The 14,101-nt window shown below is 54.0% G+C and overlaps 2 protein-coding genes across 4 annotated transcripts; both read left to right on the top strand.

The window, feature by feature from the left end:
- The first annotated feature begins 2,036 nt into the window (after positions 1-2,036).
- Positions 2,037-4,292, top strand: LRG1 (leucine rich alpha-2-glycoprotein 1). The gene is made up of 2 exons (XM_054582850.1): positions 2,037-2,157; positions 2,893-4,292. Exons 1-2 carry the CDS (start codon positions 2,105-2,107, stop codon positions 3,980-3,982), a joined length of 1,143 nt encoding a protein of 380 aa, XP_054438825.1. The 5' UTR covers positions 2,037-2,104; the 3' UTR covers positions 3,983-4,292.
- Positions 4,293-4,765: 473 nt separating this feature from the next.
- Positions 4,766-12,788, top strand: PLIN5 (perilipin 5). Of its 3 annotated transcripts, XM_054582849.1 has the most exons (9): positions 5,383-5,435; positions 5,765-6,034; positions 6,195-6,275; positions 7,012-7,207; positions 8,146-8,228; positions 8,598-8,778; positions 9,898-10,097; positions 11,388-11,504; positions 11,775-12,788. In XM_054582849.1, the coding sequence occupies exons 3-9, from the start codon at positions 6,216-6,218 to the stop codon at positions 12,303-12,305; spliced, it is 1,368 nt and encodes a 455-aa protein (XP_054438824.1). In that variant the 5' UTR covers positions 5,383-5,435; positions 5,765-6,034; positions 6,195-6,215; the 3' UTR covers positions 12,306-12,788. The 3 variants fall into 3 exon arrangements, with proteins under 3 accessions (XP_054438822.1, XP_054438823.1, XP_054438824.1); XM_054582847.1 differs by lacking the exons at positions 5,383-5,435; positions 5,765-6,034 and adding an exon at positions 4,766-4,792; XM_054582848.1 differs by lacking the exon at positions 5,765-6,034 and having other exon boundaries at positions 5,373-5,435.
- Positions 12,789-14,101: the final 1,313 nt, after the last annotated feature.

Genomic DNA, 14,101 nt, shown 5'->3' with positions numbered 1-14,101 from the left:
TATATGTATATATTGAGAACTGATCACCACAGTAGGGTTAACACATCCATTACCTCACACAGCTACTGTTTAGTATATGGTCAGAACATTTAAAATCTACTCTCTTAGCAACTTTCAACTATACAATACAGTGTTATCAACTACAGTCACTGCTGTACATTAGATCCCCAGATCTTACTCACAACTGCAAGTTTGTACCCTTAGACCAACATCTCTCCATTCCCAGGCCCAGCCCCTGGCAAAAACCATTCTACTACTGGTTTCTATGAGTTCTCTTTTTTTTTAGAATCCACATATAAGTGAGATCACATAGTATTTCTCTTTCTCTGACTTATTTCACTTAACATGATGCCCTCAAGGTTCATCCATGTTATTGCAAATGGCAGGGTTTGTGTCTTTCTTTATGGCTGGGTAATATTCTGTGTGTGTGTGTGTGTGTGTGTGTGTGTGTCTGTGTGTGTGTCTGTGTCTGTGTCTGTGTGTGTGTGCCTGTGTGTGTGAATAATGTTGCAATAACCATGGCGGTAGACATATCTAAAGATAGTGATTTCATTTACTTCTGATAAATACCTAGAAGTGGAATTGCTGGATGGTGTGGCAGCTCCATTTTTAGTTTTCTTAGGGACCTCCATGTTCTCCATAGCAGCTGCAGCAACTCATGCATCTCCACCAACAGTGCAGAGGGTTCCCTCTTCTCCACATCCTCTCCAACACTTGTTATTCCTTGTCTTATTGGTAATAGCCATTCCAACAGGTGTGAGGTGATATCTCATGGTAGTTTTGATTTGCATTTCCCTGATGATCAGTGATGTTGAGGATCTTTTCATATATCTGTTGGCCATTTGCATGTCTTCTTTGGAAAAGTATCTAGTCAGGTCCTTTGCCCATTTTGGTGTGTGTCTGTTTTGTGTGTCCATCTCTGCAGTTCTGCCTTTCTGTCCCACGTGTCCTGCTCTGTCTGTGTCTCTGTTAGGTTCTTTCCATGTATTTTTGCCCTCTCTGTGTCAGTAACTATGTCTTTGGATTCATGTGTGTCTATCTGTCATTCTTTATCTGTGCCTGTCACTGTCAGCGTGTGTGTCTGTCTCTGAGCCTGTGTGTCCACTAAGACAGAACTCAATTATCCTCACAGCTGAATAGGGACAAAACTTTAATGGCTGTAGCCCGGAAGAAGAGGCTGTGGCCAGGAATGACAGATAAAGATGACAAAGCAGAGGTGAATTTTTAGAGCTCAACAAGAATGAAAGCACTGAATAACCAAACCCATGAGAAGCAGCCAAAGCCATTCTCAAAGGAAAATGCGTAGCTTCCAAATGCATTCATAGTAAACAAAAGATCCAAAACAAATAGCACATCAGCTTAGGATGGAAAAAGAGTAACACCTGAAACCTATGTGATTTTATTAACCAATGTCACCTCAATAAATTCAATTTAAAAAAAAGAACAGGCAGAGCCCTTGGACATTGAATTCTACTTCACCGATGGGGAAACAGAGGCCAAGAAAAGTTAGGCTACTTGCCCATGGTCACAAAGCAAAGCAGTCCTAGCACAGCTGGGATTCAGAACCAACTTTAGTCCCTCCCAGACCGTTGTTCAAAGACTGTGAAGACTTTTGGCATCACTCACTTTTAAATTCTATTTTTTTAAAAATTATTTCAATAAAAATATATCCAACAACATGTCATAAATTCAAGACAAGTGTTTTTTGTTCTCTTCACTGCACTTCCTGGTTGCTCAAATGTGTCATAAATAGTACCTCTTGCTCAAAGAACTGTCCCCATCTGCCAGGCTTGACCCTTGATTCCCCAGTTGGGGGGAGTGGGGACTCAGCCCCAAAGGCTCAAGGGTGCCCGCTTCCTGAAAGCAGGAATCAAGATAAGGAAAACTTGGCAGAAGCAGGGACAAGACGGGTGGACAGACCCTCTGCTGTCCTCCCCCTGCCAGGAAACAATTTTGCAATCCTGGCCCCTCCCTTTCCCCTGCCTGGCTCAGGTTTAGCCACTATCAGGAACAGGATGTGGGTGGGCCTTCCCTATGGTTGGTGCCCCTGCCCCCAGCCCAGGCAGGTATAAGACCAACTCACCTAGGAACCAAAGGAACCTAGATGGAAAAGAGAGAGGCCACCATGTCCTCTTGGAGCCCAGAGCGAAACCAGAGGTAGGTCCCCCCGCTGTTCCTGGGCAGACTTGGACAGTGGGCAGAGCACAGACTTTCTGTCTGACCGCTGAAGTCATAGGGCCAAACGGTAGGCCTACTGGCTGGAACAGACCAACGCTCAGGCTCTGACTAGGACAGGCTTGCTTCCATACGCACACTCACCTGCACACGCCCCAGGCCGGGAGTGGAAGCCCACCCCCAACGTCAGAGGCTTGCAGCAGGGACCGGGAGGAGCAGAAGCCCCAGCCCTCCCAGGGTTTCAGTGCCAACAGTAAACCACCCAATCCCAAGGCCAAAGGTCTGTCCCCAAACCAGTTTCAGGCACTTTTCATTTTCAGAGTCCCATTCGCACCTGGAGCCCTGGGTTGTACCTGAGTGCTTGAAGCAAGACAGAGCTGGACACAGCCTAACCTGGTTTAGTCAGGGCTGAACAGAAAGAGGAGAAGCACAGAGGGGAAACTGAGAGTACTGCTTGGGAAAGTCAGAGAAGGCTTCATGGAAAAAGGAACATTGGAGTTGGGGGCTTTGCAGGATGGGTAGGAGTTCACCGGCTCTGCCTTTAAAACGTGAAGAGGAGGAGGTGGTGACTGCATTATCCAGCAGAGCAATGAGAAGGCATGGCCGTGGGGGGTGGAAGTGGAGATGAGAAGAAGGGGGCAGATTCTGGGTATATTTTCACTGAGCTGGGTGTATTTTTATTTTGGCTCAATAAGTGCCTTCTGTCATTGCCTGCAGCCCAGGGGGCTTGGAACCCTGTCTTTCTAGAACCCTGCTCCTGCTGCTAATAATTGTGGCCCCCTCAGCCCAGGGGGTCACCCCAAATCCTGAAGCCTGCCAAGTGTTCCAATTAGAAAATGGCAGCTCTGTCAACTGCCAACCACCTGCAAAATTTTTGAGTTACCTCCGAGCTGACACCGTCTACCTGGCTGTGGAGTTCTACAACCTCACCCAGCTGCCACCCGACATGCTCCGGGACATGTCTAACCTCCAGGAACTGCACCTTTCCAACAATGGGCTGAAGAACCTCTCAGCCAAGTTTCTGTTGCCTGTGCCTCAGCTGAAAGTGCTCGATCTCACCCGCAATGCCCTGACCCAGCTGTCCCCGGGCCTCTTCCAGAATTCAGCTGCCCTCCACACCGTGGTGCTGACAGAAAACCAGCTGGAAGTCCTGGAAGCCTCATGGCTGTATGGCCTGAAAGCCCTGGGGCATCTGGATCTATCTGGAAACCGCCTCCGGACACTTCCCCCCAGGCTGCTGGCCAACTTCACCGACCTGCGCATCCTTAACCTTGGCCATAACCAACTGGAAACTTTGCCCTCTGACCTTCTGAGGGGCCCCCTGAAGTTGGAACGGCTGCACCTGGAAGGCAACAGATTGCGAACACTCGAAGAAGGCCTTCTGGTGCCCCAGCCAAACCTGCACCACCTTTTCCTGAGTAATAACCAGCTGGCCATGGTGGCGGCCAGCACCTTCCGAGGTCTGAAGCAGCTGGACATGTTGGACCTCTCCAACAATTTACTGACCAGTGTGCCCAGGGGGCTCTGGACATCCCTGGGGAAGCCTGGAGCAGCCCGGGACATGAAGGATGGCTTTGACATCTCCGGTAACCCCTGGATCTGCGACCAGAACTTGGACGACCTCTATCAGTGGCTTGTGGACAATAAAGACAAGATGTTCTTCCGGAATCACACATGTTGTGCTGAGCCTAAAGCCATGAAGGGCAAGACGCTATTGGCTGCAGCCATATCCCATTTGAAGCCTGAGGCTGGGGTGGAAATGGGTAGGGATGGCGTGGCAGAACACTGCACCCCACTAAGCAATTAATCCCCTCCTTTTAAGGGTGAGGCAGGATTTCCATAATTGCTAGACCCATTTTGCCGGTGCTTCCCAAAACACTTCTTAGGCTCTGCAGCCTCCTTGCCTTTGCTCAAGCTGCACCCTCTTCTAGGAACACCCGCTCCCTTTTCCAGATCTCTTGGTCTCCCAGTTCCCTTGGCTCCCTTGCCCTCCCGCTGGCTCAGCCCTGGCCACACCGGGGCTGTCTCTATCTGGCCCTGGCTCTCTCCCAGTTTGGGGGGCTCTCTGAGTGAGCCTGGGGCTCAGTTGCCTCTTACTCATCACTTAGTCAGAGGTCAGGCCCAAGGGGGTTAATAAATAATTGTCAAACAGAATTGAACAAAGTAGCATTCACTGTGTGCCTGCATCTCCCAAGTCGCTGTGTTCCTGAACCTTCCTAAGTCTCCAGGGTAAAGGAGGGAAGAGAGGCATGGCCCAGGGCTTGGGGTGCTGAACTTGAAATTCCAAATGGATGGCAATTGGGATCTGGTGGCCTGTGGCTGGTCCTCCTCCTCCCTTCTATCCTGAGGCTTAACTGGAAATAAAACCCTGACCATTGCCCCGGGTGTCATTTTACTGGTGGATTCCTGCCAGAGCTTGTGCCCTGGGGAAGGTTTAAATTAAACCAGATTGCTTCAGGTCTCCAAACAATTTGTCATGCTGGCCAGTGATAACCCAGGGGGCAGCCACCCAGGGCAAGTGTGGGCAGACTGGATGAGGCTGAACAGATGGGCAGAAGCCCAGGGAGCTGTGTTCTCACGACTCAGAACCTGGAGCCACCTGCTGACACAGTGCTGGGTATAGTGGGAACAGGGTCACATTTGGGGGGCATGGGAACTTTTGGGCCAGGCTCAGGTTTTTCAGATCCCTGGGAGGTGTCATGACCGTTGGTGGTCAATCCAGGCATGATGATGAAAAAGCCAGGGTCTGGAGCCTGGTAGAGCTGGGTTTAAATCGAATCCTTCAGTCGCGGTGGGGCCCAGGGCAAGTGGTTTACGCATTCTGAGCCTCAATTTGCTCCTCTGTAAAACGAAGATCTGAGGCAACGGGCCGGCCTGGCTCCTGGTTTAGTTAAGTGGCAGATTTAAAAAAAAACAAACAGAACAACGTTAAGGACTTGCCTGAGGTTACTGGGCGAGGAGGTGGGAGCTATGATCGCCCTCCACTGAGGGTGTCACGGAAGTAGCTCAACCCTTGGGTATCCAGCGCCTCCAAGCTGCTTTGGCATCTGCACGCGGCTCTGGGAGCACCCGAGAGGAGCAAGCGAGCCTGGAACCCCGCCCCAGCGGCACGCCCCCGCACGGCCTCTCTCTATTGGTCGATCCCCGGAGGCTCCGCCTCCAGAGCCACTATAAGGCGGGCGGGGCTGGCAGGGGGCGGAGACTGGAGCCCGAGTTGGGGTCCGTGACGGTACCTGGGGGCTGAGGCTGCGCACACTCGGGTGAGTGCCACGCGGGTGGCGTCCAGGAGCGCTCCGCAGGCCCGGGGGCCCGGAATGGGGTGCGGGGGCGAGGGTCCAGCAAGACAGAGGTGATGGGCCAGAGCAGGTGGCTGAGACCCTTGGCCCAGTTGGCTGAAGCTCAGGACCCAGCTGGGCGGGGACCACGGCACTTAAGGCAGGGGTGGGGATGAACTGCAGGCGGGGAGTCTGAGGTCAAACTCCCTACTCTGAGTCAAACTTAAGCTGAATGACCTTGGGCTCGGAGTAGACCGCTGTGTGCCTCAGTTTTCCTGATTGTCAAACTGACTGGGTTTATTGGGATTCTACAGCCACTGCCTGCATCCCTGTAGGGGGCTGCTTGTGCAGCTCTGTCCGGGAGAAGGACAGCAGGGACCTTCCCTACTTTGCAGAAGAGGAAGCAGCCCAGAGAGGTGAAGGCACTTGCCCAAAGTCACACAGCAGATAATGGCAAGATTCAAACTCTGAGCCCATGCTTTGAATCACTACAGGGCCACCCCCTTGCCAGAGGCTCTCTCATGTGCACTACTGTGCGCAGAGTCCTGTGCATGCACTATCTGTGCTCCTCATGACATTCTGAGGTAGGTATTATCATTACTCCATTTCTCAGATGAGGAAACTGAGGCCCCAAGAAGGAACAAGACTTCCTGGAGTCACAGAGGCTCTTAGGCTCCAGACAGACCCCAAGGCCTGGGAGGGAACTGGGAGGGCTGAACCCCCTCACTCTGTCCTGCTCCTCAGGTGACCCTGTCCGCAGCAGGCATGTCAGAGGATGAGGCGGCTCCGGGCCGCAGATCCAGCTTGTGGGAGCAGGACCATCCGGTGAGGGGCTCCACCTCTTATGGAGCAGGGCATGGGGAAGGATGGGGTACAGTCCCTCCCTGCACGGCTGCAAGCTGGGTACCCCTAACACCTCTGCCTTCGATGCCAACACCTCACTCTTAAGGCATTTTGGACCATGAAGCCTGGCATCTCTACATCTCCTACCATTTCCCAGAGGGGCACAGAGAAACCTTGCCTCTGCCCACCTTTCCCTCTCCCGCTCTGGATCTCCTCACCCGCATCTCCTTATTCCTGTGTTCGGCATCACGGCACTCTTAACGACAACAACAATAGCAGCACTCACAGCACCAGCTCTGCATCAGTCGCTGATCCAAGTGCTTCACATACACTGGCTCCGGGCGTTTTGATCATAGCCCTAGAAACCAGTTTTACAGAATGGAGACCTAGGCCCAAGCAGTTCACTCACTTGCCCAAGCTCACACAGCTCAGAGGTGGCCGGACCAGAGCTGACTACAGGCAGTTTTGCCCCAGAGGCTGTGTGCCCTTAGCTGCCAGACTCTTTCAGAACTCGTCCCGCTGTGTGTGTGCTATTGAGAACAGGAGCCTGTGAGTACCTTCACGTGGGTTTCCTCTGCTGTACACAGCCAGGTGCTCAATACACACTCCCTCAACTCTTGCCCACCCCTCATTCTGGCCCATAGACAGGAAGTGGGCTGAAGTGTGGCTGAGACTCCCATCTCCCTGTGGGCCCTTCTGATGCTTCCCCTTCCCACAGAGCGCGGTGCAGCGAGTTGTGGCCCTGCCCCTGGTCAAGGCCACATGCACTGCCGTCTCGGGTGCCTATAGCGCAGCCAAGGATAGGCACCCGCTGCTGGGCTCTGCCTGCCGCCTGGCCGAGCACTGCGTGTGCAGCCTCACCACCAGCGCCCTGGACCACGCCCAGCCACTGATCAGCCACCTGCAGCCTCAGCGTGAGTCCCCCTGGCCAGAGAGTCCTGTGGTTGCCTGTGGTTCCACCCTCTCCTGCTCCATCCGCATGACATGCCCCGGGGTGGACCCCGTGACCTGGGTGTCCCACCTCAGCCTTGCCCATCCTCTGTGACTTCAGTCTGCCTGCCTGCCCCATCCATCCGTGTTATCCTCGCTCAGCCCTTCTTTGCCTGTCCCACTTCTCCTCTACCTGTTGGTATATTATATTATATCCCCTGGCTGTCATCTGCCCTTGGCATTTTACTTGTGGTCCCCTCCCTCTGTCCCCATCCCATCTGTCTTGATGTTCTCCGCCCTTGCTGGTTGGCCTGTTGTGCCTTGGGTCCCCTTTGCCTGTCCAACCTCCCTTTCCCGTCTGCCCCCTTGTCCTTGCCTCCACCTGCCCTGAGCCCTACACCTCCCCAGACCTGTGACCAGCCCAGGAGTCCACCCTGACAGCCTGATGCAGGGGAGGGCAGAAAGACTCTTGGCCTCATGTCCGACTGAAGAAGGGAGTCACCTGAGGGTCCCAGCCCAGGGCTTCCCCACCTACTTTGCTGGCTTGAGTGACCTTGAGCCTGCTCGCTGTGGCATCTGAGCTGAACATGGGTGTGGAGTCACCTTGGTGCTGGCAGAAGCTGGTGGCAGGGCAGAGGTGGGGAGAGCAGAGGAGGCGGGGCCCAGCCTGGTGACCCACCCATACCCTCAGGGTCCGCAGCCCATTAGGGACCAGCCAGGTTGCCTCTGCCAAGTAGGCCTTCCTTGACCTCTCCCTGTCTCTCTCCCTCCCACCCTTCTTCCCCCCCTCCCCCGTATCTCCTCTCTTTTTCCCTCTGCTTCTCCCTCCAGCTCCAGCCCTCCCTCCTATGTTCCTCTGTGTATCTATCTCCTTCTTCATCTTCCAGATTGTCCCTGCCTCTCTCTCTCTCTCTCTTTCCAGTGGCTACAGTGAATGATCTTGCCTGCAGAGGCCTGGACAAGCTGGAGGAGAAGCTACCCTTTCTCCAGCAACCTTCAGAGATGGTACAGCACCAGACCATAGGACTGTGGGGAACTGCAGGGGCTGGGGGTGGGAGGGAGGAAGACTGCCTCCCCCTAGGTCCAGCCCCAAATGCTCTGCCAGCCAGACTCTGGGACCAGATCAAAAAACACCAGCCAGATTAAAATAATTGGCACCTATATTTATTTAGCACTTAATATGTGCCAGTAGGTGCTGGTAACCCCTTCAACCACCTTGTAAGGGAGATATTTAATTTTTCTCCAAGTTATAGAGGAGGAATTGAGGCCCAGAGCCAGGAAGGGGCCAGGAATCCTTGACCCCTAGCCCCAGGGGCCAGGGAAGGGAGCCAGAATCTGACAGCACCTGGATCTGGGCCCCCACCCCCCATCTAGGTGGTAACCTCAGCCAAGGACGCAGTGGCCAGCAGTATGACAGGCATGGTGGGCCTGGCACGGCAGAGCCGGCGCTGGAGTGTGGAGCTAAAGCGTTCCATGAGCCATGCTGTGGACGTCGTGCTGGGCAAGTCGGAGGAGCTGGTGGACCACTTCCTGCCCATGACCGAGGAGGAGCTTGGTGAGACCAGTGCCCTCCCCACCCAACCCTTAAAGCCTCCTGCCCAGTCCACATGCCCGTAGGGTACAGACCAGAGAGGTTCAGGACTCACACAAGGACATAAGAGATCAGCAGGAACGTGGGGGCTGGAGCCCAGCCCTGACCTCCCTCTCCACTTCCATGGCCCCTGGCCCACATCTTACTAGACAGAGACCATCCAGACCCCAAGGGCATAACTGGCTTAAAGGTTTGAGAGGGTCATGGTCTCAAACTGGTAGCCCTCCAAATTGTATTGTCGGGCCTGTACCATGCCTTTAAAATCTTTTAATTTATTCCATGCATTTAATAATCAGATATTGTCCTACACATCCCAATTTCTGGCTTGCCTTGAAAAATGACACACTTGGGTTAAATAGCATCTACCCCCTTAAAGCCTTTCTCCAATGTTCTAATATTGTCTGCTGGTCCTGGACACAATCTGGCTGCTCGACCCCTGCTTTATGGCACTAGAAACCATGTTGACATACTTCCTCCTCAGCACAAAGGCTGTGAGGCATTTTTGAAGCACCTACTGTGTGCCAGACACTTGTGATATATTCTTTAAGAGGCAGTTTAATAGATAGGTTAAGAATAGCCTCGTCCTGACTGGTGCAGCTCAGTTGGTTGGACATTGTCCCACAAACTAAAAGACTGCAGGTTCAATTCCAGGACAGGACACATACCTGGGTTGCAGGTTCAGTCCCCAATTGGGAGTGTGCCAGGGGCAACTGATCGATGTTTCTCTCACATCAATGTTTCTTTCCCTTTCTCTCTCCCTCCCTTCCCCTCTCTCTAAAACTAAATAAAACCTTTTTTTTTTTTTTTTTTTAAGAATAGTCCAGAGCCAGGGTGCCTGGGTTCAAGTCCCAGTTTTGCTTTTTGCACACTGTGGGACTTCACCTCTCTCTTCCTCAGTTTTCCCTATCTGTGAAGTGGGGCTAATGAATGTCTACGTCACAGGGTTTAGGGAAGGCTGAATGAGTGGATATTGATAAAGGGAAACTATAAATTTGGGAGCCCATGGGCTTGATCACCCAGGAGGGTGAACAGACATGGAGGTGGTGTCCACGCTGATCCCCTGTCCCCCATCCTGTCCTCCAGAGGCGCTGGCAGCTGAAGCTGAAGGCCCAGAAGTGGGCTCAGTGGAAGAGCAAAGGAGACATCAGGGCTACTTTGTGCGTCTGGGCTCCCTGTCAGCACGGCTCCGCCACCTGGCATATGAGCACTCTCTGGGGAAACTGAGGCAGAAGAAACATCGTGCCCAGGACACACTGGCCCAGCTGCAGGAGACATTGGAGCTGGTGAGAGCCCTCTGCCTGCCCCCACCTGTAATGCAGGCCAGTAAGCATGGGGTTGAGCACCAGCTGAGGACCTGGTCCTATGCTAGACTGAAGGGGGAGGCAGAACTGGGCTCGGCTGCCTCTGGCTCTGATGTTGGGGAGGAGGGTTGCCTGGGGCCGGGGAAGCTCAGGGGCTGCTAAGAGTCAGCATGCGAAGTAAGGAAGGGGTTTTGTGGAGAAGAAGTTGTAATTTATAGGCAGTTAAGGTAGGTCCAGAGAGAGAGAAATTAACCTCTTCCTTCGCTCTCCTGTCACCAGTCCCAATCCTTTCCATCCTTCAGGTTCCAGCTCACAACCAGTTTCTTCCCCCATTTTCCATCCCTCGAAGCTGCAAAGGGACATCACAGCTCTTGCTTACTGGGCTTGATAAGTTTAGATGCGTCAACCAACTTATCCCACATCCCCTCTCCCCATCTCAATTGCCTGCAGCTCCGGGTTCTCTATCCACATTCTCATCCCCTCCCACATCTGACACATCAGCCATACTATCAGTCAGCTCCATCCTCAAAGTCTATCCTCAATCTACTCACATCTCCCTCCTCCTCCTCTATCCACCTGGGTCCAGCCCCGACGATGGCTCACCTGGTCCCCCAGCTATCTTCCCGGACCCATCTGTCCTCCCCTAGCAGCCACCAGAGGGCGCCCGTGAGCACCTGAGTTGGTCTATTTCTTGAGCGTAATGTTCTCAAGGTTCATCCATTTTTGTAGCATGTACCAGAACTTCCTATTTATGGCTCAGTAATATTCTGTTGTATTGATGGGACATGATTTATTTCTGTTCATCTTCTAATACATGCCCTGCCCTGGGTATTGAAGGCACAGTGGCCCCTTTAGGATGCTCACAGTCCAGTAGGGGGATCGAGGTTACAATGGGGAACACGGCAGGTGCTTGTGGGACCCACAGGAGGGATCCATCCAGCCAGGAGGGGAGAAGGGAAGACCTCCTGGAGGGGTGAAGTTTGCATTTAGACTAGAATTGGAGCAAACTAGGAAGGGAGATGGGGTGGAGGGGAGAGTGTACCTGGCAGAGGGACCAGCATGAGCAAATGCCTGGCAGTGAGTCTGAGCTTCAGAGGAACCACATATTGCAGGGTCTGCCGGAGGGCAGAGGAGTTAGTGAACAGGCTGGCCAGGCTGGATCCGCAGGTGTGGCAGTTTGCACGCAGGTGTTCCCTAGACGCTAATAAGGCCAGATTCAACCCCCTCCCCCCAGTTCTCCACCTCTGACAACGACTTCTCCGGTCCCCACAGATTGACCTTGTGCGGTGCGGGGTGACCCCCACTGCCCCGGCCCGCCCTGGGAAAGTGCACCAGCTGTGGGAGGACTGGAACCTGAGTGCCCCACAGAATGGCCGCCGCCGCAGCCAGGTACAACGGTGGGATCGTATGGAGTGGTTCTGGATCCGCCCAGGGCTGCCAGGGGCCAGTCTCGAGCTGTGTCTAACCAACTGGTGAGGTCACCTGGTTGGAGTGTCCATGGGGGAAACAGAGGTAGGGAGATAGTCCCATTGTGTCCATGAGGAAACTGAGTCAGGGTGACAATACCATTGTGTCCATGGGGAAACTGAGGCAGGGCTGTGGTCTCAGCATGTGTCCATCTGGGACACTGAGGCCCCGTCCCTTCCACCCTCCCTGCAGGCAGAGCTGGAAACGCTGGTGCTGTCCAGAAGTCTGATGCAGGAGCTACAGAGCTCAGTGGACGCACTGGAGACCAGCGTGCGGGGCTTGCCCCGGGGCGCCCAGGAGAAGGTGGCTGAGGTGCGGCGCAGCGCGGATGCTCTGCAGGCCGCCTTTGCCGATGCGCGCTGCTTCGGGGACGTGCCCGCGGCGGCATTGGCTGAAGGACGGGGCAGAGTGGCTCGGGCCCACGCCTGTGTGGATGAGCTGCTAGAGCTGGTGGTTCAGGCCGTGCCGCTGCCCTGGCTTGTGGGGCCCTTCTCGCCCATTCTCCTAGAGCGGTCAGAGCCCCCACCCGACCTAGAGAACCTAGTGGATGAGGTCGTGGGAGGCCCTGATCCCCGCTGGGCACACCTGGACTGGCCGGCCCAGCAAAGAGCCTGGCAGGCCCAGCACCGGGACAGGACAGGTTTCCCGGAGGACATTCCAGAGGAGGAGCCTGAGCCCCCCAGCCGTCCCAAGCACACCCTGATGCCAGAACTGGACTTTTGACCTGATGCAGCCAGAGGCAGCGGGAGGCTGCCTACACCTCCAGATCCTGCTGCCCCCTAGTGGTCATGATGAAGCACTAACACCGAATGCCTTAACCTTGGCCTAGGCACAGATTTGGAGGTTCCAGCGGAATTCTGAAACTAGGCCAGCTTCACTGATATCAGATCCTCCCCAATATTTCCCTTGGACATGTGGGGACATGAGCCTAACTCAGGTCTGACTAGTCCTCAGCCGGGTTCATCTGTCTGCGGTCACCTGTTCCCTCACCCCAAAAAGCTGGTCAAATCTCCTCAGAGAAACATTTTGCCCAATGGCTTCTATTTGGGGCTTTGAAAAGTGACACTCCCCTGCTCCCCCAGCCTGCACATCCTGGACTGAGAGGTCCCCAAAGATGCCAGGGTACACCAGCTGGGCCTGCTAGACCCACTTGCTTTGCTGTTTGGGGTATGCTCTCCAGAATAAAGGTGCTTCATGTTGTCCAAAGGCCCACGGCCTCTTCTGGCTTGGAGGAGTCTCAGTTGCAGGGTGCGAGGGGCCTCAGGGATGTGTGACCACATGGCACAAGCCAAGGTTCAAGATCTGAAAGTAGTGATGCCCCCCCGCCCCCACCAGCTTGACATCCTATCTGCAGCTCCACCTTTGGTGCCCAGCCCACCTGGGTTAAGCGTTGCCCCTTCAGATGTGCTTCCCATAGTGAATGTTCACCCTTCAGTATAAGCGAATGCCTTGGAAACTATAGGGAGCAGGATCTGAGAAGAAAGAAGCTATATGGGTCAGCCCCTCCTACACCCACCCCCCTGGACCCCCAGGAGCTGGTCTTGCTGTGGTTTCTGCATGGGCCGGGATTGTGCAGACAGAAATAGAGCACGGGCCACAGGGCAGTCTCATGGGGGCCCTCCCATGCTCTGACTACATACTTGGCTGCCCCTCAGAGGCCCTGGTGGCCAGGCAGGGTGTTGGGAAACCACAGTCTGATTCGATGAGGTCAGGGTGGCCCCTGGCTTCCCTGGGACTCAGCCCTGACCACTTCCCACTGGCCAGACTCAATTCTCTGCCCCTGTTCAGGAACCTCCCGGGCCCCCTGTCAGCCTGGGGTTGGGTCCCAGCCTTGCTGTGGGAAGGCAAGCGATGTCCCCTCTCTGAACCCATTTTTCTCCCCTGCAAAATGAGTAAGTCGTGCCCAATCCTAGTAAACACCTCACCCACAGAAGCTATTAGTCACTCATTTGTTCATTCAACAAATATTTAAAGAGCACCTGCTGTGTGCAAGGCACTTCTCTGCCTTGGGGACATGGCAGAGAACAAAATGGATAAAAATCCCACCCTCTATGACCTGACAATACAGTAGGAGACAGGCAATAAACAAGAAATATAAGTAAATTACTTTTCTTAGTATTAGAATGATGAGAAAAATAAAAGGGAAGGACAATGGGAATTGTGTGGGGGTTCAAGATACATATTTTTAAATAGGAGGTGACATAAAGAGCAAAGACTGAAGAACATTTCAGGCAGGGGCACAGCCTATGTAAAGGCCCTGGGGCAGGGCCTTGCCTGGCCTGTTGGAGAGTAAAGAGGCCTATGTCGCTGGAGCAGAGTGAGGGGGAGAGAGGGAGTAGATGAGGTCAGGAGCTGGTCATCAAGGCCTATGGGCCACGGGAAGAACTTGGGCCTTTACCCCAAGGGAGGTGGAAGCCCTGGAGGGCTGTGGGTTGGAAGGGGACAAGACCTGACTTGGTGTTCACAATCATTTTTATTATTGTTGCTGGGTTCCCCTTTCCCTCAGTGTGCTGTGGCTG

Source organism: Pteronotus mesoamericanus, unplaced genomic scaffold (genome assembly GCF_021234165.1).
Source record: "Pteronotus mesoamericanus isolate MK-2021 breed Mesoamerican mustached bat unplaced genomic scaffold, CSHL_Meso_final contig_726, whole genome shotgun sequence".
Classification (NCBI taxonomy): domain Eukaryota; kingdom Metazoa; phylum Chordata; class Mammalia; order Chiroptera; family Mormoopidae; genus Pteronotus; species Pteronotus mesoamericanus.
Note: the sequence above shows the minus strand (reverse complement) of the source record. Positions and strands in the feature narration are given on the sequence as shown.

Coding starts and splice junctions, on each gene's coding strand:
- LRG1 (XM_054582850.1), top strand. CDS start 2,105: ATGGAAAAGAGAGAGGCCACCATGTCCTCTTGGAGCCCAGAGCGAAAC. Junction 2,158..2,892: donor AGCCCAGAGCGAAACCAGAG/GTAGGTCCCCCC, acceptor CATTGCCTGCAG/CCCAGGGGGCTTGGAACCCT.
- PLIN5 (XM_054582847.1), top strand. CDS start 6,216: ATGTCAGAGGATGAGGCGGCTCCGGGCCGCAGATCCAGCTTGTGGGAG. Junction 6,276..7,011: donor TGTGGGAGCAGGACCATCCG/GTGAGGGGCTCC, acceptor CCCTTCCCACAG/AGCGCGGTGCAGCGAGTTGT. Junction 11,505..11,774: donor ATGGCCGCCGCCGCAGCCAG/GTACAACGGTGG, acceptor CCCTCCCTGCAG/GCAGAGCTGGAAACGCTGGT.